The sequence below is a fragment of the Oreochromis niloticus genome, linkage group LG15 (genome assembly GCF_001858045.2).
Source record: "Oreochromis niloticus isolate F11D_XX linkage group LG15, O_niloticus_UMD_NMBU, whole genome shotgun sequence".
NCBI classification, from domain to species: domain Eukaryota; kingdom Metazoa; phylum Chordata; class Actinopteri; order Cichliformes; family Cichlidae; genus Oreochromis; species Oreochromis niloticus.
Genome location: NC_031980.2, coordinates 19,426,829 through 19,454,097, shown reverse-complemented (window position 1 = coordinate 19,454,097; position 27,269 = coordinate 19,426,829). Strand labels below are relative to the sequence as shown.

At 38.5% G+C, this 27,269-nt stretch overlaps 1 protein-coding gene across 3 annotated transcripts in view; it reads right to left on the bottom strand.

The window, feature by feature from the left end:
- Positions 1–738: 738 nt before the first annotated feature.
- fam184ab (family with sequence similarity 184 member Ab) overlaps positions 739–27,269 on the bottom strand; it is a 193,518-nt gene continuing 166,987 nt past the window's right edge. For 2 of the 3 annotated variants that reach the window (XM_019346150.2, XM_019346152.2), the window contains exons 19-22: positions 16,070–16,187; positions 14,168–14,272; positions 11,515–11,769; positions 739–1,767 (exon numbers count right to left, since the gene is read on the bottom strand). In XM_019346150.2, coding sequence (XP_019201695.1) covers positions 11,611–11,769; positions 14,168–14,272; positions 16,070–16,187 — 382 coding nt within the window. In that variant the 3' untranslated portion in view covers positions 739–1,767; positions 11,515–11,610. The remainder of the gene's footprint in view (positions 1,768–11,514; positions 11,770–14,167; positions 14,273–16,069; positions 16,188–27,269) is intronic. The other variant, XM_019346153.2, reaches the window with a different exon arrangement.

Genomic DNA, 27,269 nt, shown 5'->3' with positions numbered 1-27,269 from the left:
ACAGCCTCATTTTAAAGCGATGTTTGGCACAGCTGCATCATAAAACCCATAAAGCTGCTCTGTTGATGATGTGATGTGATCTCATGTCTCCAGTGAGCACAACAGTGTTCAAGACAACCTTTATATCTACTTTTAGTTTTTACTGAAAAGTATTTGTCTGTCGAGTCGTGCTCCAAGCATGAGGGACTGTGTTGTGTTGTTAGCCCAACAACACGCTGCATACATATTAGGATAAATCTGTGTCTAGGCTCTGGAGGACAGTGTGAGGGGGTGACGGTGGGCTCCAGGAGGAGCTGTAATCCAGGATAAACAGGTGCAGGTGTATTGTTGACAGCTGTGTTGTTCGTATTGAGTTATTTAAGATGCGCAAACCTTCTGCCCCAGTGCAGCACAAACTCTTAATGAAGCAGTCGTTCCACACGTCACATTGAACTGACATGTCGTTAAAATGAAGCTCTGAACTGAGGATGTCTCATTCGGTTTATAATTCGCTGTCTCGACTCCTCGTCTGCCTCGTCTCTTCCTTTCACCCCAATCAGCCCTGTGTATTTAGAGTACCGTCTCTTCCTCTGCTTTTCCATCTGTTTCCCTTCACTCCTGTATTAATTAAACCAAAACTAAAAGCTTTTGTTGTTGTTGTTGTTTTTTTTTACCTCATAACAAAATAAGTTAACTTCATTTATGGAAAAAAGAAAACACAAATCACCAGTTCATTAAAAAAAGACAAGCAAACACCAGTAAATGTCACAATAATAATTTATTAAGCATACACATTATAATATAAATATAAAATATGCTATTTTTGATTTTAAAATTGGTGAGACATCATTATATCTGTGTTGAGACAGACGACCATACAAACAGGTTTTAATATTCTACCAAAATCGGCTGAAACTTCTATGCAGCTGTAACAAACTCGCCATGATGGTGCCGTCCTAAAATCAGAGCCTGTAATCACGGAGCACGCCAGAGAAGTGTAACTGATCTAGGATCAGGTCCGAAGTTAATGTCACCATAAATGAGGAGGCAAACTGGTCTTAGATCAGCCCGCCTAGTCTAAGATGCTGTATGCAGTGGGGCCCACGTACAAAGAGAGCACAATTACCTACCGTATAATTCTTTATATATAGTTCTTACTGTAGTCCAACAATGGCAATTAGCAGCATGAAAATGCACCACTCATATTTTATTCTAGTTCCAAGAAACTGCAAAATAAGTCGAAGAGTAAAGGAATGAAATAAACATCAAACATACGGATGATTATTGTCACTGTACTATGAGAGAAACTCATCCACAGTGAAACAATCAGAGAGAATCAAACAATCAAATCAGATCGGAGCGATGACATTTGATGTCGCGGTCGGGTTCAATTCAGTTTGGCCTCGGTCAACGGCAGGAATTGGAAAATCGTGGCGTTTCTCCCAGAAGTGGAAATCAGTGACATCAGGTTCTGTGCGTTTGATCGACACGTCGAGGAGAAGCGATTTTCAAACCAGGATTTACAGTTTCGGTTGACTGATTCCAAAGTGGATTGATCCCCGAACCGATCAATGACGATAAATAACAAATAGTTTGAATTTTTTTTCCAGTTTTTTGTTTTTTTTTCATCAGTTTTTTCTTTTTCTTTTTTTTTTTTAAAGTTTGGTTGACATGCTGAATCGTTGTGTTTGCAGGTTTGTGGTCGATCAAAAGGAAAAGTATTGGGCGAACCACTCCTGGCGCTGAGCGTCCGGGGAGTCGATGGCAGAGTCCTTTGTTTCAGGAGGGCTTCAGGACGGACACACACACAAACAGAAAGTTAAAGAAAGAGAAGTGAGAGGCTGATCGCTCAGCTCGTTACGCTAAAACATTAAGGGGTGAAAAGCACAAGCTTCACTTTAACACTCTCAGATTTTTTCACACCAAAGAATCTTAAAAGTCGATGTGTTTTTATAATAATCCAGCTTTAGCCTCAAATGATGATTTCTGATTGAAAAGAAAATGATGCTCTAATGCTTTCATCTCTCAGGAAAATATAGATTCAGCTGAGCAGCCTTCCTCCAGTGAAGCTCCACAATCTGATCCACAGCTAAAAACCTTTTTCTTTTTTTGCCTCCAAAATCAAAAACAAACGTTCACACTCTGTTGATATTAACATGCAGAAGAGCGGGGGACACACATTAACAACTGCGTGGAAGATGTTTGTTTTAGTACTTCGTCCGGTCTAAATACTGAAATAAATCAAGCTGAGCTCTGCATCTAAAACATCAGCGACTGTGTAGTTTTGTGGAGGTTTATGCGAGACACGATGTAGATGTTAACTTTGGAAGTATTTTCCTAACTATTAAAATAAATAGCCCAAAGCAGCCTCTGTGTTAGTTTGTGAATATGAGCTAGTGACGGAGCGTTACCAAAGCAGATCTAACCCCTGTGTCCACCTGTGCACATGTCTTCATTGTAACCAGTGATGTAAGTCTGTCTGTTTCTTCTCAGACAGACCAGCAAAACTTTTTTACTATCATGAATCAATAATCATTAATATTAATTAATATTAATGTCTACCTCTGATGCTTTGAGAAAACTTAACTGGGTTTTTGACCCTTTTCCACACTCCACTGGTGTTTTTGTGTGATTTAAGTTTGAAATCTGAGCGTTTGAATAAGTCTGAATGTGTAATTTTCTTTTCTGTCCACAGGGGGCAGCATAACCACAGCCACGATCTTCAAGATGAGCCACGTGAGTGTTCGTCCTTCTCCACACTCCAGTTATATTACAGCTGATTGAATGACTATTCTCCTGTGCAGCCTTTGGAAAGTAACCACGAGCAATGTTTTATCTCTAAGTAAAGGTTTAGTGAAGTTCACAAAGTCCTTTGAAGTAAATTGATCTTCCCCGTATTCCCCGTTTAGCGAAACTGTTAATCGGTGTCGTATTCACAGAGATGTCACCACCCAGAAACTGTTATAAACACATGGCTGTAACAGCGCCGTCCCTCATCACCATGAGAACGGTTTAATTTGACTTCTCAAATCATCAAACCATGATGCTGCTGCAGGAAATCATCACTAGAGCCTCAAATCAGCTGAAAATGGCTACAAAAATGGAACAATTTCATCCTGTCTGAATAAGATTTTCTAAAAGACCTGTGTCCAGATGCTTTTCAAGAAAATGTTTTGTGAGGATTTTCTGTTTTTTTCTGTCCTTTTTAAGTTTGCCAAAACAAATTTCAAAATTAAAGAAGGGTTATTAAACCTTTGTTGGGATTTATTCATGAGGCTTTTCTTTTGACAGGACTACTCTTTATGTTTTGGAGCTATTAATACAGTACTGTGGAAACGTCTTGATTTTTTCTTGAAGGACATTCAAAGCTATTTTTTGGATGTTATTTCCCTTTAGATGATCCCACACTGCTTCAATTGAGATCTGGCCCCCGGGGAGGCTGGTACATGGCCGATAGAGTTCATTATATTGTTCTATCCAGGATTGCTTTGACTGCATTGGGATACCTGTCATGCTTAAAACTGAAGCTGTTGCCAATCAAAAGTAGCAGTACCAGATGGTACTGAATGGTGGATAAAAATCTGATGGTACATTTCTGTTATAATTCTATCACTTTTGAAAAGATCTCCAAACCACGACAGAGCTTCCATGTTTTACGGATGTCTGTAGACACTCACTGTTCTACCTCTGACTCGTAACCTCTGATCAGTCCAGCTCTGTGTAATTTGGCATACCCAAGGCTTTTCTCTCGGTTTCCCTTCCTCAGGAATAGCTTCATCTCAGCCACACTTCCACTGCTTTGAAAATAGATGTAGATGGATAAATGCAGAGCCAGGTTCATCTGTCAGATCCTGTGTCAGGTCTTTGTTGTATTTTTTCCCTCTATTTTTAAGAAGATGATATTTAGATCCTGTGCATCTGCAGTAAACAAATTTTAAGGCTTGCCACGTCTTCTATTTGTACTCTGTCGAGTTTCCTCAAATTTTCTAAGGTCACACCGCACATTATGCTGAAAAACGCCAAGTTTTTAGCTCGTAGCTTTTCGAGAATCACCTTGTTGGTACAAAAATAAATTTTTTAATGTTTGGCAAACTGGGTTATTTTTTTGGCATTTTATAGATCCATTAAAAGAAATGGAAAGAAAGGGAACAATTATGTATTTTAGTGACAGGCTGCTAGTAACAAAGTGTCTAAAGATACAATTTAAAATGGGTTTTTTGCTAAGTTGCTTGTCATGTGCACACACTGGTTTATCTCTTGAGTTGATGGTTTTTTATGCTTGAATGATTCATAGGTCAGTAACAAACAAAAAACATTTGTTTGAAAATGTTTAAAGAAAACTTTGAAAAACCTTCAGAAAGTCCGGAGGAGTCAGAAGTCACTGAAAGCAAAGTACGAGAAATGAAAATGGCTTTTGCATCTTTTCTTTACCTATTCATGCTTGTCTGGATGAAAAAAAAATCATAGAACAAAATCGCTTTGAGATATCGCTCTGCACATTTCACTCTCATCACATATCCTCACAAATTTTGGTGGTTTGAGTTAACTGTAAAATTTCAGAGCCCTTCCTTTGACATGTAACGGTAAGTGGGCTGTTTTTTCACGTGATGCTTCCCCACCTCACTGCCTGTTATTGTATGGCTACTACACCATATTTGAAAACTAGGCACCAAAGTTAAAACTACATTCTGGAGCTTAAACTGTTTAAACTTTAACTTCAAACAGCTATTGGACTGAATTGGAGGTTTTTGTGTGTGTCTGTGTTTTCTTCCACATCTTAAAGGGAAGTATAGATTCAGTTGAGCAGCCTCTCTTCAGTGAAGCTGGAAAATCTGATTCAAAGCTCTGAAGCCTTTTTTTGAAAAGATGCATTTTTTTCCCTTGAAATCAGCAGCAAAGTTTCACACAGGACTTTGGACACAGCTCTGCATCTAAAATATTAGTAATTGTGTGGAAGAGTTTTTATGCAAGACACGGTGTAGACGTTAATTTCAGAATTCTTTGGAAGTATTTCAGTTTAATAAATAATAAATAGCCCAAAGCACCCTTTGTGTTGCTTTGTGAACACGAGATTGTGATGGACCATTAAGAAGGAAAATCTAACCCTAGAAGAGACAGAGTAACTGTCTGTGAAACGCACAAACTGTTACGAGCGGCGTCTCGTGTAATGCACTTTCTATGAAAATGTCACAACATCCCTATTTTTGTGTCTCTGAAGCATTTCCAATGTTTCTACTGCCCTCCAAGTCCATACTGCAGAGTGCGATGTATTTTAATCCTACGGCTGTGTTCACATTATAAAGGATGGGTGTAGCCACTGTGGCATCACCCATTGGCTAGTAAAGTCCCATTAAAGATTGTTGTGCCTGAAATGAACAAATTAAAAAAAAGAAAAGAAAAAAAAGAAGCCTAACGTTGAGTGTTTATGCTAATGCTAAAATACATTGTGATTAAAAAGCCTCCTCTATGACTCTAATATTGAGCACAGTTCACAAAACGAGGTTAACATCCCTTTTCAGTATGACCTCAAAACTGAATTATTCTTTATACTACTTATTGTTACTCTCTCACTGATAAATTCAAAAACTGCTGCAAAATAGTAGCTAGAAATGCACAAAATGAACCGATGGGACTGAACAGGCCAATCAGAAGCTGCGGGTTGCGTCGATCCGATGTTTAGTTGCTTTTCTCATGAGGTGCAGGTTTTGGTGTAGGGTTCCCGCTCAAGCACAACTTTTCAGATTCTTAAGCTATGTGCATCTTTTATATTGTCTGTGTCACATTTTAAAAGAGCACTGATGAGCTGAGCTTGGTGAGTATATATATGTTAAAATACTTTAAGAAGTTAGTTTCCTCAGCAGGTAACTCTATAACACTAAATTGGCATTATCCAATGATTTAAAGTATATTCTTTTCCAGAAAAATGCCAATCGCGGCTGGAATTTATATGATCTAACCACGCTGCAGTTCCTTCCTGACTCACGTCCTCGGAGGGGAAATATACCGTTCCCCAAAGTTTGAACTAATTAGTGTGTGCATCTATTAAAAACAAACACCTATCGGAGCCACTTCTGTTTCTTAATTGGCTACTTCTTAAACAAACAGTCCCATAACCCTGGGGCGATGCTAAAATTTTACAGGGGTATTTTTTTGTTATTTTACTTTCTCCCCAAAAGAGCTCCCTTATATTTGCTCAGCCTAATGAATCTTGTTTATGCTGCGCACGGTCACAGTTCAGACTCAAGGCGTTCTGTTTTACCACAAATTCATAAAATATTCATGTTAATGTATAATTTGTGCTCACGGTCATCTCATATTAAACACCCTCTTCTTCACAATAAAATGCTCAGTGTGTGCACTGACCGACAGAATCACGAGGTGATCAGAGGATTTTAAAGATAATTTTCAGGAAGCTTTGATGCAGGAAGTGCAGCTTTCTGTTCGCAAGAAGAAAAGGAGAAAAGAGAGGTGAAATGTGGTGGTATGAAACCGTGAGCAGAGAAGCTGGATGACTTGCAGGAGCAGGGCAGGAAATACGATGGAGAGGAGATGAAAAGAGATTGGCAGAGCATGAGAAGATGAATCAAGGTCAGAGGAAGAAGTAAGAAGAGCGAGAGGAGCGTATCAGATTGAAGGAGGGAGTCTATCCATTATACGTGACAGCAGAGAGAGAGGATGTGGCCTCTCTTTGCATTTGCACAAATACTGGACCTTGAGGGGAAAAGAGAGGGCTAGAAACTCGGCAGGCTTTTACAAATGTGTGCACTTCACCCGCCTACCTTATTTTTTAAGGGATCGAGGTGCAGTCATATCATCTGCAGCTCAAGTGTTTATGATTTGGTCTTTCAGTTGTACATTTCATTCATGTAGATTACTTAAATTTAACATAAACAATGTAATAAACGTAATGAGATGCATGTTTATCAATCAAAACCACGGTGTTTTTCATGTGGATAAAAATAACCGGCCTAATGAATTATAGTTGTTTTAAATATGTAATACCTAATTATTGTCTATTTATTTACATTGTTTGCACTTGGTTCACTTATCTATATGTTTATATCAAAACTATGTAATTTAAAAGATTTAAATTTTTTACTATACTCTACTTTTTACGATCCATTTTCTTCCACTTATCCAATTCAGGGTCTTGCTGTGAGGTGACAGTGTTAGCCATGACCTTTTAATATACTATCATATTTTTAGGCCTTTTAAACAGCTTTAAAGAATCCCAGGACTTTGACTAAATGCACACGTTAGAACAGCTACCTGAAGACAGCTTATCTTTATTTTTATAAAGATAATAAGATCAGCTTACGTGTGAGCCAAAAGCTGAGACTTCAGTCTGCTCTAAAGGTTCATTCAGCTATTTTTCTTCTGTTCTTGAATCTGTATGATGTCAACAGATTACTAATATGGTCAAATCTGGCTGTGAGCACAGAAGCTGCACCCACCTTCTGTTTAAACTTTCTGTTTTTGAGGAGCAGCCAGTGAGAAGAAAGCAGGCCTTAAAGGGGGAGGGGTCTAAAATGACTTGTTTTAGAGAGTCATTGAACTGGCTTGGGGTCTCGTTGGCTATGGTAAATGAGGATTATTATTGTTGCAGAGTTTTGTGTTGTTTTTTTGTTTCAGATTTTGATTAATATTACTATGTTTTTGGTAAATGATACTTGATATTTAGTTTTTTCTTCTGATGTTTTTTGTTTTTGTCTTTAGTTCCTGTCAACATGATTGTCTTGATTCCTTTCAGCTGTTTCTTATTCCTCAACCGTTTCTAATCCCTCTAATACTCCTACATTTATATGCAGCTTACTCCTGACTTTCTTGTTGTCTGTCTGATACGTGTCTATGAAGCTTGTTTTTTATTTTGTTTGTTTGGGGTTTTTTGCTGTCCATACCTCAAAATTTGGTGTCATTAACCTAAAATACGTAACTTTGAGTTAGTCATCTTGAAATTTTGACTTGAAATTAGGATTAGATTAGGATTAGTCTGAGATTTAAACATACCCAATTTAACACCATTAACAGGCTGTTACACACATTGCGTTCTATATATTTCTATTAAACAGATTTTTGTTATGAACGTTCTGGATGTTTGTGGGCACAAAGATATCTCCTTCTGCCAAAACGGGTGCGAGCTGCAGTCTAATAACTACTCTTGACTGCTGTGATGTCTGACTCACTTCTTCTATACAAACTGAAGTCGATTTGAATAAAGTTTGTCAGGGGTTAAACACTTAACGACTTATTGATTTAAAGAGGCCAGCATAGCAAATCACTCAAGTGTAAGGAAAATGTTTACCATCACTCAAACTGTTTGTTAAGAACAAAGAGTGTGAAGAGTGAGAGCAGAGATAAATTGTTTAATATAGTCTGAAAACAGTTCAAAGCAGATCTCTAACACCTGACCTCATACTGTCATCGCCTTACTTTGTTGTGCATGTTAGAATGTGTGTTAAGGTACAGCTCTGGCAATGAGGAATAATAATGCGTGTGTGTGTGTGTTTGTGCAAGCATTTTAAATCAACAGAGGTTCGTCCCAAGCTTTTGCAAAGCAGCCACTGCGTCTTACTCGGCAGTACAACATGCAGCAGAAAAGAAAGAAACTACTCACTCACACACATGCTGTAAACCTACATGCAACGTCAACCCCCCTCACACGCATACACACCGCATGTATTCATGTGAGAAGCATGTTACATAATTTATCATCATATCAGTTCACACAGTTCATCACAGCCACCAAAGCAGTGTTTACTGGAGCGTAGAGTAGAGCAGGATCAAAATAAGACACCACCACACACAGAGGGAGACAGTCCATAATAGCAAAAGACAATATCTACTTCAATATAAGTCTGCATAAAAAACCCCGTTTATTTACTTTTTACAAAAACAGTCGAGCCCATTTCGAGTCGAGTAAAAGTGCAACATGCTGAAATTTAGATGACGGTGAGGATGAAGAAAGAAACGTCACAATGTGACACAAAGCGACGACGAAAAAGACACAGTGGATAATAACAACAGGTAGTGTAAATGTCCTGAACGGAAAAGAAGAGAAAACAAAACAAAAAAACATTGAGCATGCACGCAGTTCAGACAGCAACATGTTCGGACTGATGGAAAAGAAATGAAATGAAAAGTAAAAACATGCCCCTTTTGCATTCCAAGGCCATTCTTTGAAGCTTCAGTCGCACACGGGACTCTCGTGTTTATGTTGCCCTTTCCATATTATTCACTTCTATTTAAAGAGCTGCCAATGTCTCTGAGTTCAAACATGCTGCAGCAGAAAGCAGTCGTGTCCTTTAATGTCGACTCAGGGTCAGCTGGTTTGTGATATATAGTGTAAAAACCTCAGGCCCTGAAAGGAGGCAGAAAATCATCTACAAGTCTTTTTGATTAACTGTTCGCCAAACCCTAACCCTGAGGAGCGAGGCTGTTATCAGCTGGGAAAAAGTGGGCGTCAAAGACCCTCAGGGTCCCCAACATCCCCAAATCTACACGATATAACTAAAGTATAACACCTATGAACTCAGAAGGGTCATCAATCCTCTGATTCTGTCCTCTATAGGGTCAAGATTTAGGACCTGAAGTTTATTTTCTATTGAAGCTTTTTACTGAAAGTCTTATCAAACCATGTCTGGCTGTAAATAACACAGACACAACGTGGCATTACTTTACTTTATCCATTTAATAATAAATTGACTATTCTGGGTTTAAAATGAAGGAAAATGGTGAAATGGTGGCATCACAGTTACCATAACCAAAATTATCACATACATATGTTACAGATTAAAGCAGTTAAAAACTGTTAACTGTTAGTTTATCATCACCAAAAAGTATTAAATGACCAAACTGTCGTCATAGCTTAGCATTTATATGACTTAGGTACTCCAGACGTGCAGGCTCTAGACGTCTTCAGTGTAAAACTGTCTACACTCTATAGTTAAATATTTTGGACATTATTTCCACTTAAAAATCTAAATCAAGAAAAACAAAGTGGTGAGGATTTGATTGAACGTGGTTTGCTTTACTGTAAGCTGCAAACAGTAGCATGTCTGTTAGCTTATTAGCTTAAAATTAGCTTTTAAAAAGTAGCCCTGGTTACTTTAAAAGCCAAAAGCATTACATCAAACATGCATTAAGCAGTTTTTTCTATTGTTTTTTTTCCCAGTGGTTTAAAGTAGTAGGATTAAACTTGGTTTTCAAAAAAATAGCCCTTGCCTCTCAGTTGTCTCTAACAGTCTGTTTTCTATTTGGGATGAATTTATCGCATAAAAGTGTAAGAGCTTTATGCTAGCTTCCAACCTGCGGTATAACAGATCTCACACATGCTCTCCATCAGGACGATAAAACCTGATGTGGCTCTAGATAGTACTTTGCTAGGGACAGCATTAGTGAAACAAGATTTGGGTTAAAACACCCCCTTGGTTAGAACTGGGAGTGACCGCTTAATGTAACACCATAACACCTTGAATGCAACGAGCCATGCAGCAGTTTTTATGTCATCAATTAATACTATGTACTATAATGCCAGTTCACCCTGAATGTCTGAAACACGTATACGATGCCTGGTTCTACTTCCTAATGATTTTTTAAAAATATGGGACTGTCTCATTGTTGAGGCTTTCAATTGAATATTTTAGGGCCTTTGCCTTGGAATATAAAGCACCTCCTCAAGGTTATACAGCTGTTGTGAATAGAAAGGTTTTATTCATTTTCAAGGAAAAAATTATAATATGTTGACTAAACCTTGGTTGAGTTTGTTTTTCTGTGTCACCTTTAATGTCTTTGCATTTAAACAATCTAACATTGCTGTATCTGGAGAATACCATAGTATCCACCTATCGCCTAAAGCCAAATCTTTAAAATAACTGCCTGATTATCTGATGACTGTAATTTTGTTGCAGCTCTAGCACCTGCTAAATACATATATTTTAATCTTGTTCCAAACTGAGTCAGGTGGAAGCAACACCTGGCAGTTTAACCAATGTGTTACCTTGATTAAACTAATAACAAAAACGGAGAAAATCAAGTAGCAACAGCTGATATTTAGGCCAAAAAAACGAAGTAATGATGTAAAAACAAGCAGCGTTTTTCTGCCTTTTTTGTCTTAAACTCAGGTTCCACCTGTTGCTTCTAAAACTGTCAACAACCCGCAAAGAGGGGAAAGCTCAACATGGCACCAGCAATCAACAAGGTTGGGAATCAGCGAACAGTTGATCACAGCACAGAGCTTCTGAAAGCTTCTTTTTTTAGAATCTGCAGCTATAGCTGACAATGATTTCATGCTTCTTATGGTTTATGAAAGTGCCACACTTGGCAAGAAAGAATGAAAGTATAATAAAAAAAAAAACATCTGTAGAGAAGATTTAACCAAGTTCTGTTGTTTGTTTTGAAACCTAAAATAAAGATATTATATATTTGAATGTTTACCTCAGGCCACGACTCACTTCAGTAAAAGTGCTTCTGACTAAAAAGAGGCCTGTGATTGGATAATTAATGCGCTGCTGTTAGTCGGGGCTGAAAAGGTCTCACCTCATGAATTTCTTGGGTTCGGTGGGAGGGGTCAGCGGGGCAAGAGGTTTGTTGGAGTTGAGCTCAAGGTGATGGAGGGGGAGTTGGGGATGGGCTCTAGGCGACTGGGCGGGGTTGGGGCGGGGGTGGTGGCTGTGGGGGCTGGCCGCTCCCTGTACCCACCAAGCCCATGCCCATACCTGCTCCCTCCAGAGCCCTGACATTAGTAGAGCTGCTCAATCTGCTGGCTGCTGTTTTCTCATTCTTTCTCTTTTGCTACACAGGAGAAAAAAAAAGAAAAAAAAAGAAAAAGGAGGGGCACGGGGGTCAAAAAGGAGCAAAAGGGAAGTTTAAAACAAAATAATAATAAAAACTTAGGAAGGAATGGAAGGATAAAAAGGGCAAATGGAGTACAGGGAGAGCTCTGGAAGCTGTAACAGTCCAGCCAATGAGAGACAGGAAAGAGCAGCGTGCTAACTTAATAATATTCAAATGCTGATCGAAGCAGAGTGAATGGATCAGTCTGAAGACCGGCATTGCTCAGTCACAGTCTTAAAGCACCAGTCACTCTGAGCAGAATGAAAGTTCAGATGAGAAGAGATGTGTCAAAGCGGGAAACATCTCACACTAACAAATGGCTTTGAAAGCAAAGGAAGGCTGAAGAAAAGAAGACCAGTCGAATCGGGTGGCACATTTATACACACAAAGACATGATGAGAGAAAGGGTTTGCAAAGAAAACAACGCGCCACAGGTCAAAGTTGTAGAACCTGAGATGGTGTCAACAGTTAAATCAAGCAGTGGGAACCATTCAGCTCAGACACACATGACAATGAGACATTCTGTTAACCAGAATCATCTTCTGAACCTGTTTCCTGCTACGAGCTATGAAGTCCTGCATGAGAATGTCAAACTTGTAATAACACTTTTAATTTTCTGCTCTTTTTTGCTTTTTTTTGCCACAAAAGGAAAAGGTCGGCACACTATTTACTTCAAAATATCAATTAAATTCTTAATGCAATGTAACAAAGGAAAGAGAGTATTAATTTCAAAGGAGCTTCTTCAGACATGGGTCAAAGAGAAAAATGAGCTGCTATTCTTATTGTAGACGCTCTAATTGATTTAAATCACCATGGCAACCACCAACAGGGATATGTCTGGGAGTGTTATCACATGGGACACCAAGAACAAGGAACAAAGGGCCCACAGAAAATCAGAATATTTGATCTGAAATATATTCAGTATACAGTCTGGATTAGAAAACACTTGAGTGATTTTTGGCGTCATCATAAAGATGCATTACTGAAGCAGATGTAGTACGTTAAGCTGAACTTCAGAACAGTGCTTGAGTAAATGTACTAAGCTATATTTGAACCACTGGTCCCATCCATACTTTCATCCAGTGGAGTTAATTGTATTTTTGGTGGGGCCAGTGCCCCCCCATGCCCCCCCTCTGACCACACCCTTGACAACAACAAGATGGTGATCATAAATCCAGAAAAACGAGAAAATACGATGCCGGTGTGACAGGAAGGAAAGAAAAACCAAGTCTCTAATAAACAATTGATTTTAAGGTATTTATTGAACCTTTTTACACAAATTAAATTGTTTCAGTTATCAAATATTATTATAATAGAAATAAATGTTATTTAAATGATTTCTAAAATTGTGCCATTTAATTATCCTTATATAGTATACAGAGCTTTTCCTTTTGTTGCAATATATTGAGTAACATTGGGGGCGGGGGAGTCTGGTATCTAAATTAATGCTTGCTTTTGCTTATCTGGTTATTTCGCTAAACCAACATCCTATATACTGATTTTTTGAGTAGTGCTTTACAGAACAGAAATGTTTGTTTTCAGCAGCTTTAAACAGATCACAAAATCAATGCTTCAGAAAAGCACCATTGTCCTTTTGGCTTTAGGTTTAAATTCTCTAATTATATAATTACACTGAGCCACAGCGACTAACAGGAAACAGCATTTATTTAATTAAAGGTAATAATGGGACATAATTTAATTGCAATCAAACTTCCTGATTTTATTTGACTGCATTCATTAAAACCAAAGGCCCTTTCCTTTTGTGGTGTTTTTATGGTGCATTGAAATCTATAAGAATCACTTTTTGAACTGTGACACTTTGGTTCAACTGCTGCAAACAAACAAGATCTTGGTATGTAGACCTTGGACAGCCTCCCCCTCACTCCTCAGTCTGTGCTATTATCTAGAAATGAAAGAAACACCACAGTTCCTGTTCGTCATGCCGTTTCCTGTCCTCTTACTCCATCCTTGACGACCTTCATTTTACAGAAAAGAATAAATGTGATAAAATTGATTTTTTCTCCCCTTGTCCTTCTGCTGTCTCTCATAAACTCTGAAAGTTTTACTGGAACATCGTGATCCTTTCTTTGCTGTAAAACAACTTCATGTCTTGCTCTGTAAACTTTGCTAAAGGACGACAGTCACCTCAAAAATGGTGTAATTCTTAACAGGTATTACTTAAAATGATTTACTGTGGTACCATTTTAAAGCCTCAGCACTGATGGTGTTGGTTGATCAGCACAGATGTACATGAAATGACTTGGAGTGGATATCATCTTTGCTATGCAGTAAAATAATGGAGCAGGCTTATCAGAGCGCCCCTGTGTGTGGCGTGTTACAGGATATTAGGGCCTACCTTAATGAGCGGGTTGATAACTCCCACATTAGGACTGGCGTTGAACACTTTGTTGAAGTTGGTCTCCCTGTTGACGAGTTCCAGCTGGTAGAACTTTTTATCGTCCTGGAGGAGAAAATCGTGTTAGCTGACAGCCAGTTAGGCTGCGGAGGACTCAGGGGAGTGTGGAGTGACTGAAAATCACACATTTAATGAGCTCTGTCTGGCAACGTTTCCGAGTGGCACACAAACTTGACACTACAGTTTCATGTCTTTGTGAAAACTGCTTAAAAACAGCAATTCTCACAACCAAACTCTTCTGCCCATCAGAATTTTGCACCTGTGAGGTACCTTTTATGCACTTTAGCATAAACTTTTCACCTCCCGAGCGCTCCAAACTGTCAGAGACAACTCCATGACTCAGACAGCAATAGTGCCTCAGCATGAAAAATGTAACCTGATTAATAAAAGTCACCACCTCAGTACCACTGAGTGTCAGACAAAAACAATGAATCTCACAGTGTTAATAAACTGAAGTAGATTAGGTCTCAAACTGTCCAAAAGAGAGAAACTAAGGCTGACAATGGTGCTGAAAATTGTGATGCAACGTATAAATAAAGACTAATTCCAACATATTTCTGAGCAGTTCTGAATGCCAACATGTGAATATATTTAGCATATTTCCAAGTTTGGACAAGTTTAATTCTTTTATTTTATTTTTAAACATTTAAATTGTCACATGAGGTTTTGGACTCTTATTAAGAAACTTTGCGGTGTTCCTCAGGATTCTGTCTTGGGTCCTGCACTATTCTAATTAGCACCTTCTCTTTAAGTCAAATCCTTTGCTGACTGTTCATTTTATGAAGGACTCCTCACCTGTACATTATTTTTAACATGTCAAACTCTGTGAGTAATGAGTTATTAATCTTAGGGGTGTGTATGACTAGTCGAATACATGTTGCTGCCCTCGACAGTCATCAGTGCAAATACGGCTTGATTAAACTACCTACTCATAATTAAGTTAATATTCAAAGGCAATTAACTGTTAGATTTTATAAGATGTTACACACCCAGCCAAAGTCACTACATGGTATAACTACTCGACCAGAGCAAAATGTACCCAGATTCTGCACAGGCATGTCAATGGTAACCTGCAAGACGCTGGTGTTAGCACTGCTAATGTTAGCCACCCTTTACTAAACTAATCTGACGCTGTGTGTCTGTGAACTACTGACTGAAAAGGTCACAGCTAAGCGTGAAAGCATTTAGAATTGGACGAACCAAATGCTTTTTTTTTATTGATTGTAAGACAAGTTCTTTCATGAATCAAAAATTGCTAAATGCTTGCTTTCAATGCTCCTCACACTCTGGCTTGCTTTTCTCTTTTGGTGTTCTCTTGGTTCTTTGATGAGGCTCATTAGCTAGCCTGTGGCCAGAAGTGACAGACAGATGATTAGTGCAATGAACGTCATTTAATTATTATTTAAAATGCACTGGCCATTTCCAAACAGCTTCAAAAGATGACTTCAAAGCTGGTTCTGTAGTAAAACCATGTGGTGCTTCACTTTAGCCTCAAATCTAAGATAAAATATAGTATAAAAAATGAGTATAAAATCAGTGTTGTTAGAAAAGTAACTTGTGAAAATCAGCACAACCTGAGCGATTTTTAATTTTACAGCAAACATTTTTTTTGTTGGGTTTATTCAAATGTTTAGCTTAGAGTTTTCAGGAGGGTTAAACATATATTTTGTGGGTCTGGACAACACTATCCATGCCTTCTCTATAAATCAGATAAGCTCTGGGAAGCATTACTCATCATTTTTGTTCACTGTGCAAACAAACAAGGGAGGATGCATTTTCCTCTTCACATTTATAGCTATAACTTCTTATGGTTGAGACTTTACCTCACTAGCTGTTACCTACCACCAGTTTTTTGACTAGAGTTTCTCTCTCAGAAACCATATCTTTGAGCTCGGCGATGAGCTGCAGATCCTCAGGACGACTCTCTCTGTTCCTGAACTTCTCCTCTGTTCCTTCCAACCTGTGAGATCAAGAAAAAAAAAGACATAAGACCATGAATATCCTCCCACAGTCTAGGCTAAAACAAAATTATACATATCTAAAAATCAGGCAACACTTCAATGCTCAGTTTGAGCCAACAAACTGTGTGAGTTTCTTCCACATATTAAATATGTGACATCAAACATTAGCAGGGAAAAATTCAAAGCAGGAACATTTGATCTGGCACTTTATAGTGTATGTTTACAAGATGGAAGCATTTAAGAGTTGAGAAAATTAAAAGTGTGTACCAAAAGGAGCTTTCCTTTTCCATTACACTTTAATCAATAAAACAGTAATTGTCCTTCCTTTCTTCCCCGCCCTCGCCTCTTCTCATCACAAAAACCATTATGTCAGCAGCTGTGCAGCCCCTGTGGAGGATGTTTTGATTCTGTAACTTAGAAGAACTTTCAAAAATGTTATAATGGATTTTTTATTTTCACACTGGCCTTTAGAGAAATCAACATGTTGTGTAAAAGCTCTGATTAATTTAACATCTGGTGACATTTTCCTTTCTGCAACACACGCTAAAGAGCGCAGTGCCAACGTAAGCGAGTGACACGCTCAAGCAACCAGTCATATGTTGTACTGTTGGCTTAAATTTGTTATTTTTTTTAAGCTGTGATAAACTCAAATGTTCTTTTGTGCACAAAACTCAGACAAGTAAACATAAAAGAAACATGCCAGGATCACAATTAAACAGAGATGCACTCAGTTTCAGTTACTGTGTACTGGGTTGCTAATAAATCGAAGTATTTTCAGAATATGTATTTTTTTTTCCGTTCACAAGAATTATGACATGACACCCTCATAAATTTAAATTAGAAAAGAAAGAAAAAAGAACTTAAGCAAAAGAAACAAAAACAGGAAAATTAAACCATCAAAGCTCAGTTACAGGAACTTTTATGTGAGGCGTTTTAGGAAACGAAAACAGGTCTTTTTGATTAAACACAACTTCTTTTCATGTTTAGCTGCAAGCATGTTTCTAGTTTTGGTAATACTTTTTATCATTATTTGACAGTGAGCTTAAAAACTTGTTACCCCAACACAGTACAAATTTTCCCTGGATTTTTCTCTTGTATCTTGTTTATAGTTCTTAAAATTTTGTTTTTCAGGTTATTTTTTTAGGGTTTTTAGTCTTTAGTTCACGTTACATTTTTATTGTGTTTACATGCTGAGTACCAAATATACTTATTTGGTTTTAGACTCCCCCATGTCCTTGTCTTTCTTGTTAAGTGTACATATCTGTCCCCCCCCATGTGCTACCTCCAGTTTTATTTTAGTACTCTGTTGTCTCTTGTGTTTTGTCTTTTATTTTACATTGTTTATTGTTCTTGATCAGTTTCAGCTGTTCTTGTTTCCCAGGTGTTTTCCCTCCTCCTAATTGCCCCTTTTCTATACAGTCAGTGGTGTCTTCCCATTAGTCTTTGTCTCAGTGTCTGTCATCTACCCTTACATATTCAGACTCAGGTCTGTTTTGTTGTGGCTTTTGCATTTTGGACTGTTTCAAGAACCTCATGAGGTATCTTTTGAGTTAACTCAGGTTATTAGTCTCTTCAGTCCATTTTTTATAACATGAATTTTTTCATTTTAGTGAAGCTTAGCATTTTGTATATTGATGGGTTGGGGGGAAAAAAATCAAGCATCCATCTTTTAAGAGCTAAATTTGAGCTTTTAAGTATTTAACATAACAAAAAAAAAGATAAAATGGCAGTAGTGACTGCTTTCTTTATGTCATGGTATAAAACGGGTGAGAAGGCCAGCTTCTCTTCCAGATAAATTGCGGTCACTCCAAAGAAAATCTGGCATTGGAGTGGAACAGCCAGTGGAGCTGATCCAAGTGATGCTGATAAAAGCTGATCTGCAGTTTCGTCAGATATTAGGTTTGCTGTTGTGCTGGTACTTCTGAGTTTATCAGACAGGCGATTCATCATCTTTTTTCCTGTTTGCCAAACATTTTCTGCAGCTCAAGTAAGAGAATATCTACAGTATGAACCAAACAAAATTCTGGTTGCTGCTTTGTACTGTTCAAGTGCTTAGTGCAATAATCACTTTAGGGATCTAGAGTAAATTCTGAACACGAAAGTAAAAATATGAAGGAAAAGAGCTTGGGGCTGTTGCAATCTTTGTGTTTTGAAACTGGATGCTACGAGCGAGGGGCAGTGAAAGGACATAACCTCACCCTACAGCACACCCATTATCTTCTTTTTTTGGCTTTAATGGCAATTATCATTTAAAAAATGAAAGTCATGTTGTATTCAATGAGATATGAAACTTGCTTTGACACCATAAACTCTAAGGGCTTACTGAAGTCACAGAGGACATTATCACCTGGAGTAATTCAAACAGTTGAATTGCATCAGGGCAAGTAAGACAATCCATGGTTGCCCAATGAAATTTAAAAATGGAAATTACTGCCATCATGTGGCTGCCGTTGGCTATTGTCTCTTGAGGCAGTCTTAACCCGACTGATTCCTTTGGAATTTACAGCATGTGTTGTTTTGATGGGGTCCTCTACATTCTGTTAACAATATCTTAAGCCTTTCAAGCTAAGAGGCCAGCAGCTTTTTCTGGTTGTTTGCACACGAGCATTGGATAAACCAGAGTGCCAGAAAAGCTTTCACTGCCTGTACTTTCACTGCTCTTAATGGTGGCGATCGTGGCTCAAGAGTTGGGAGGTCGCCTTGTAATCGGAAGGTTGCCAGTTCGAGCCCTGGCTCGGACAGTCTCGGTCGTTGTGTCCTTGGACAAAACACTTCACCTGTTGCCTACTGGTGTTGGTCAGAGGCGCCAGTGTCCGGCAGCCTCGCCTCTGTCAGTGGCTACAATGTAGCTTGCCATCACCTGTGTGTGAATGGGTGGATGACTGGATATGCAAAGCGCTTTGGGGTCCTTAGGGACTAGTAAAGCGCTATACAGACCATTTAATTTCAGCTTTATTTATAAACCATCACTTCCCATCAAGTTGCCTCAAGGTGGTATACACTGTATGGTAAAGATCCTACAGGACTAGGGGAAAAAGCAGAGGTAAATCTGAAATGATAAGAAATCTTTTGTAACCTTCACTGGGTCTATTTCTGTGCTATGATTCACTCTAAAACTCCTTAAATGGATTAGTCCAGATAATTAGTTAGCTGTTCGACAACTACTCTTTCAAGGATTTAATGAAATAATTGAGTTATCTGTAATTAAAAAAGACAGCTGGGTGAAGTGATGACTTCTCCTACTAATCACTTTTTTGAAGATGAATCATTCCATGTCTTGTAAAATTAAACAGAGAAGTTGATCAGGTACAGGCTCCAACAGCACTTTTGTATTCAACACGTTCTCACTCCCGAGGCGTAACATTTTACGCTAGGTGACAAATCGTCCGTATATTACGCTTCCGGGCACCCAACACGTCCCTATGTTATGAGATCGGAAAAATGAAGAAACATGAAAACTGTTTGGAATGAATCTACACATGTACGTTTGTTTTACTTACATCACTTTGGAAAACACTATCTAACATCATTAAAGTGCTAGTTAAGGTTAGGGATAAGGTTATGGTTAGGGCTGGAATACATGGTGGAACGTGTATTACCACGGGAGCGTCATTCGACTGGATTTCATCTATAACCTGGCGCATAGCATAAGAACGCGGAAGTTCACCTTTCGCGTTCCTCAGGAACGCCTCTGGACTTGACAAATCGTTGTTATGTTACACTTCGGGGTTGAGAACGGGCTGTTGTATTAGAATCTTTGACAAATCATTTGATTGACCGAAGTTACAAAAACAGGGTGTATGCTTGTCTGTCTTAGCTAATTAAAAACTTCTTTAGAGATATGTGGGCCTCACAGGGTCACGTCTGTGCTCGTCGTTTTTTTTTTTTGTTAGGGAAAATATAGCTGATGTTATTGTGCTAATCTTTATTTAAGAAAAATTCAAGTTGGATCCTTTTTTACTGATAAAATATTTATACATATTTGTATGTATATATAAATCTTTTGTTCAAGCTGACTGAGCTGGTGCTAAAACAGCTCTTCCTCTGAGCAGGAGCATACTGAGGCCAAGTGTTTAGTGACCAGCTATTTTGCGCCTGAGTGCCACAGCATCAGCAACCCTTCGCTGAGCAGAAGGACCCTCAGTCACACCCACAGGAAAAGCAAGGGAGCGCTGTGTCACCAGTGGCATTTATCTCATTTTCAGATTTGTTTCAGATCACACGGACAGATGGTTTCCAGCTTACGGACAAACACACCTGCCATTTCTCAGGCTTACAAACAAACACACACACACACAAAACATCATGACAATCTGCAGGGAGAAAATCCGCTGCATGGTTAAGCTGATATGAGACGCTGGACAGCCACGACTGCTCCAATATGTCAGCAGCAAACCTGTAACACAGTGTTCATGTGGATTTTCTGGAGGTGCTTCATCTTCTTGGTGAAGGTGAAGTCTGTGATAAGATGATGACTTAGAATCTCTCAGCAAGAGTCTGAGGTTTTAGGATTTCATATGTCCCAAAAACAGAAATGAGAGATGGTCAGGAGGGTTTCTGTTATCTTCGCCACCTTCTTATCATGTCTTGACCTTTTCTCTTATAGCTGCTGCTGCCGCACTACATTCATGCTATTCACACCACATCAGCAGCTGAACGAACAAATGCATGACCCACTCATGTTGGTGCACTGGTCCATGTGCACAGTGTTAATTCTGAATAGTTTCAGCTGTGCGGTTGCAGACACACACTTCTCATTAACACTTAAGACATACAAATACAAAAATGTCATGAGAAAAATGAACGAGAAACTGTTTGTAAAGTCATTTCGAAAACCCACTGTGCATTTACGATAGAATATGGAGATATAAAGAAGCACTCATCAAGGAAGACATTAAAAATAGAAAAGAAGGCTAAAAGAGAAATGAAGGAAAGATCCAAAAGGTCACATTAAGCAGCTTTCATACTGTATGCTTGATATTTTCTCTATAAAGACTTTATAGGAGGCAGAGTTTTATCTACGGCAGCCAGAGACAGCTTGATCTTTAAAAGAGCAGTTTGATTTGTTTGGTCGTGCAGCAACAAAATTTGTTTTCTCTTTGAGAAGAAATTGGTGTTTTGAGACTTGCAGGGGGTTTTCTGCAAGATCCTTGGAGTCTTTTTCAATATTACATTGCTAATGTTGCAGAAAGCAAAACCTCTGTGATATTTACATACAGTTTAATATGTGTTAATTTGAGAACCGGTGTTCAAGTGTTAGACAGTAATTATGATTATGGTGCCACTATCATGGTTCTGGATTCTTTTGGTCTCATTTTTATTTAGTAATCTTTTTTTTTTTTTAATACGCCAACTGTGTTTATTTAACAAGTCAGTCCCCAGTATATACACTATGTGGAGGGCCACCTACACATTACATCTACAGGATCTGCTCATCCATGGAAACCATGCCATGAAGCTCCTGGCATACAGTTTTTGTGCTGATGTTAATCCCAAAGGAGGTTTGGAGCGCTGCGGTGTTTGAGTCAGCAGAGTGTTGGCAACTTTTACACATTATACATCTCAGCAGATAACACTCTGTAACTTTACATAGTCTTTGCAATACTACTACGTTGGACCTAAGTTTTGGACTAAAGATCTAGATTTTACTCTTCTTCCTGGTGTCCTGGAATTGAGTCCCCTCCCTTTGTGAATTTTTCCAGTCACGATGTACGACCTCAGCTGGAAGGCTGCTAATACGACTGCAGACATGACTACAAACTGAAAAACCAAAACTTCACAAAAGCAAAAAAACCCCACAGGTGAGTTTTTAAATTCTCAGAGGACTGAGCAACAAGGCGCACAGGAAGAGGGCAAAACACTGAAATATTCATGAAAACTAAACAGCACAGCAGTTTCAGGGGATATTTAGAGGGAGGGTAAAGCTGTCGTCATGACGGTGATTAATTAGGAAGGGACACGGCTTGTTAAGATAAATCTATGCTGTACTTAATTAGATGACAGAAAGTGGATCATCTCAGAGAAAAGTCCTAGAAATGCATCTTTAGGGACTCGAGTGAAGACAGCAAATCAGGAAGTTTTCCTGACTTTATTAAAGTAAAATTGTTACCATAATAACAAAAAAAACAAAAAACAACCCAACCTAGAATACATCTGTAAACTCAGTTTCCTGCACAGACTACAAACCTTGTGCCCTGATAATGATGTAGATGATTTCATGTTTTTTCTCTTTGGTAAGGGTTCATTAGTTCTCAGAAGCAAGGGTGGATCTGATTTCAGATAGATTTAAATGGACTAAAATGGGTGTGATTAAAAAAGAAAAAAAATCTAAAAACGCAGAAGTTTATTTGAACTCAACACACAACCACTGATCACAAATTTCAACACATTAATCTCCAGGATCAGAACAAACAACAGGCAGAAACCACAAAAAAACTGACACTGAAATGTGATGCAACTAAAGTCAAGCCTTGAGATGGGATTATTTTCTAAAACACTTTTTTTTGCATCATTCTTAAGTTTTTAATTATTATTTAATCTTAAATACAAGAAAAACTAAGAAGATCTTGACCCCTCCTCTTGCTTTAATTTTTGCCACATGGGACTGTGGCAGGTTTAGTTCATGGAAACACTTAATTTGTAAGACATGTTTTTTCAAATAAATGCACTTTTTTCCCCAAAGTTTTGGAATTATATTGTTAAATAATTGTGATCTCAATACTGACCAAAAAAATGTGGGAAAAGCTTGATTTTCAGAACTGTTGTACACTCGCTGGCCACTTTGTTACACCTGCACACCTGTTCAATTGCTTGTTAACAAAAACGTCAAATCAGCCAATCACATGGCAGCAACTTAGGCATGTACACATTGTAAATTCAACCTGAAGTTCAAACTGAACATCATAATGAGGAAGAAAGGTCATTTGAGTTTGTGGCATGGTTGTTGGTATTTCAGAAAGCGCTGATCTGCTGGGATTTTCCCCATACAACCATCTCTAGGGTTTGCAGTGAATGGTCTGAAAAAGACAATATCCAGTGAGCAGCAGTTCTTTGGATGAAGATGCCTTGTTGGTGTCAGAGGTCAGAAAACAATGAGCAGACAATGAGCACAATGAGAAGAACAGAAAACTGAGGCTACAGACTCTCCAAACCTCAAGATTAGAAGATGAAAAAAACTTGCCTGGTCTGTTAAGTCTCGATTTCTGCTACAACATTTGGATGGCATAAACAATATGAAAGCATGGATCCTGCCTGCCTTGTATCAATGAATACCAAGTGAACATCGTTTAAATTTCAAAGCCTAACTGGAATATTTGGTCATCCCACTATAACCATAGTGTACCCATCTTCTGATGGCTGCCATGTCACAAAGCTTTTTTCCTGATTTCTTCAGCAGACAAATCAGCAGCAACTGTACAATCCCATCATGTCAATATGGACTCGGATCTCTCGGGAATGTTTTCAGCATCCTGCTGGATCTATGCCATGAAGCATTGAGGCAGTTCTGAAGGCACAAAGGGGAGCCTGAAATGCCAATCTTATTTTTTCCTCATGTTGTTGCTGTGCAGGTCAAAGCAATCATTTCTTTTACTGATTTAAACAAGATACACAACAGACACGCACACTGTCACAATCTTGTATGTGCCTATCTGTCAATGTGACATCATGCATTCAGACTGGCGCTGTAACAAAAGAGATAAGTAAATGTCAGACAGCTGCTGTAACGCTTCAGACGCGTTCAGATACTGTTGGATTAACGGAAAAGGCAGCAGTGTGTTATGTAAGATAATGCTGAAGGGTGGATGCAAGAATTGCCCATTCAGGGTGATTCGGGTGAATTCACACTGTTCATCTGTGACCCAGCAGGTGGCGCTGTGCTCTCAGCAGAATCTGAGTAAAAGGAGGTCAACTCTAAAGGGTAGAGCTAGCTCGCTACATGTTTCCTGATGGTCTCTGGACACACACACACACACACACACACACACACACACACACACACACACACACACAGCATGTCTCCGTATGAATTTTCATTTTTCATCTCCCTCTGTTTTTTTATCAGTGTTGCTTTCTCTTCACAGATTTGGTTTCATCTCTTTCCTTCATGCTTTGACGTCACAGATCGCCCACAACAGGAAGATTACCTTAAAATTCACCTTATTTCTACACCCACTCTTCTAAACATCTTCTCCAGTTTTCTCTTTTAGCTTTTATGTCACATCTCAGTCTCGGTTATCTATCTTCCTCACATCCCCTCAGCCTCCTCTTTTATTTTCCTCCTATACATACATTCATCACTTACATTTTACCCAACATCTCACTTGACCTCTCTTGCCTACAGTATCTTCACTGCATGTCATCAGTAATACAACTCTCCCTCTTCATCTGCAGTGATAAAAAAAAACACACACACACACACATTTCCTACCACTAATGAGGTCCTTTAACCCTTTTCATCATTTCTTGGCGGTCTAAATGTCTTTGATCCACATCTATACATCAACTATGATCTCTGCTCAGATTTCTTCGACTGAGTGACTTCTAATTTACAGCATACTTAAGGACTCAGAGAGATGTATGTTTTAAAGGAGGCAATAATTTATATTTCTTTTTTTGTTTTATCACCATGCTTGAATTCTCAACTTTATTCAGTGTATAGAGAGTTCAGCTGAATGCCTCATGTTATGAGACTTCAATTGGATGAAGTTGCAGTTTGTCAAGGTTGAATCTGGTGGTGAATCACCCTCTGAAATTCTTTAGTTTCACATCGGAGAACAGAAAAGCTGCAGCAGTGTGATGATAATCCTTGACACTCACCGTACAATATAATTTATAGATTAGAAATGATTACAAGTTGTATTTTATTACAGGAATGATTCACTGTAGGACTAAAATTGCTTTTGGGTTAATTTGCTCATGTCAGGTTTAAAGGACTTCCTCCAGTGGAGTTAATGCCCATAGACTTGCGTGTTAAAAGTCCCATGGGAGTAGGGGGTACTTATTAAGCTCACTGAACTTAACCTTTTGACTGTTTGTGGTGTTGGAGCCTTTTGGAACATTTTTCATACAATTAATAGTGTCTGAGAAATAATATGGCCTACTTAGCTTGTCTCTTACTTAGCACTAAGTAGCTGTGTTTTGAGTGCTCAATTTAAGCAGAATACCTAAATATATACCAGTCTCTTTAACATTTATAGGTGCAAATATGGTCACTTTTGACACAAAACCACTAAAAAAGGAGAGTCCAAACACCACTTGATTGAGTCAAGGTGAACAGGTCTAGATCTGATTTGCCGTGGATGGTATCATATCAAAGTTTGGCTGTTTTAATTCAACACCTGATGTTAGCATGGAAGACCAGGATCTGAGACACGGCCTGGTGCTTTTCATGAATAGATTTCACATTGATTGGACTGGCTAAATGCATATGTGGGTCCACATGGGTGGCACTTCAAGACCCAGATGATGAACTCTCTATGTTCATAAAATATAGTGTGAAACATCCATTTCTCGCCCTCAAATGTCACCATCATATCAAAGTAGCAGGAAGTGAGGGGCTATCAAAGAGCCTTCAACAGTAGAATAAGTCACCACTGCCAATGCTAACTACTTAGCTAACAGTGGCATTTTTTGCCAACTTTAAGGTAACAAATGAGGCACTTTTCAGTGGTGATGTGTGTTAGATTGGCATTGTAGGTCTGTACAACAGGTTTCTCTTAGAAGACAAACATATAAGAAAAAGAGTCTGTCTTAAGTCTATTTTCATTACAGTTACACTGAAGACAATTAGTCAGTAGTTAAGCTGTTAAGAGTTAACTTTCAAACAGAAAGTCCATGATAAAAAAAAAACAAAAACTATTTTTTGTAGATTAATCCTTCATGTCTATTAAATTGATGGAATTTAATATAATTCAGCACTCTGCATGTTTTCATTCTGTTTTCTGTGACGTGGCCCTTTAAGCTTTATCTACGTCAGTATGACCCTGCTTTAAATATCAGGGGCACTAGCAACACACAGGGCATGCTGAGTATACGTAAAGGATTCAATATATTTGTGATTTACAGTTTCGGACCCGTTTTTTTGGATGTTTGAAATGGTACATTTTATGGAGTTGATATGTCATGATTTTTTCGTAAAAGTTTGTTCATGTAGTTGGACTTCAGTCTTAAACTCCAGGTAGGATACTGGTGACACTGGAGATATATAGAAGGTTTCTAATTTTGGACTGAACAGCTCATGTACAGTGATGTTTAGATGAAGAGAGCAGACTTTACATTTACTGTCTGTGCGAAGAAGACGTGCTGACGGCGCAGGCAGCACAGATCCATTGTTATATGACAGTTTCATTAATTTAGAATCAGCTGTCTCATACTTCCAAGACAGGTCTGGGCGTTGTTCCTTAATTAAATCGATTCCATATACAGATGTGAAGAGGCACATTACAGTGTGTGAATAAAGGCACATTACAGCTTCTACACGTGTAATCCGGAGCCCTATACTGTGCTGGCGTTTGTGTTTCTATTTTGTCAGCCTTTGATTCATGGATTATCATTTCTTTTTGCGATTTGTTTGTGTTTTGGAGACTGAATACATTATTTCCAGATGATTGCAGCACAGGTAAATATTGCAGGTGCACCCATTGCTTGAAGCTCGCAGTAAATCTCTCATGGTGCCGTCGCTTACGGCGAGGCAGTTTCGTTATGCACCGTTGTGCTCAGCGCAGTGATTTAAAATTTATGACACGCACAATGTGATTGGTTGGGAAGAAAATAACTCGTTGCCTTGCACTTTATACTCCATGCCACCTGGCCAAAAAGGAATAAAGGAAGTCTATGCTTTAAGTGTCTCATTATGAAGTAGTGACTGCACTGCATGAACAAACAGGAAACCCACATTTTTTTTTAAAGACTCCCCAAATGTGAAAAAAGAGCATTTGTCTAAAAAACTAAGTTAAATCTGTAGAAGAGATCTGACTGTTGCCTCTACTGTTATTTTCCCCAGAGACACCCAGTCTGTTTATTAGGATATAGTGGGATATACTTTAATGCTTGCATTTGACCCTGACAAAGCAGAACGACAT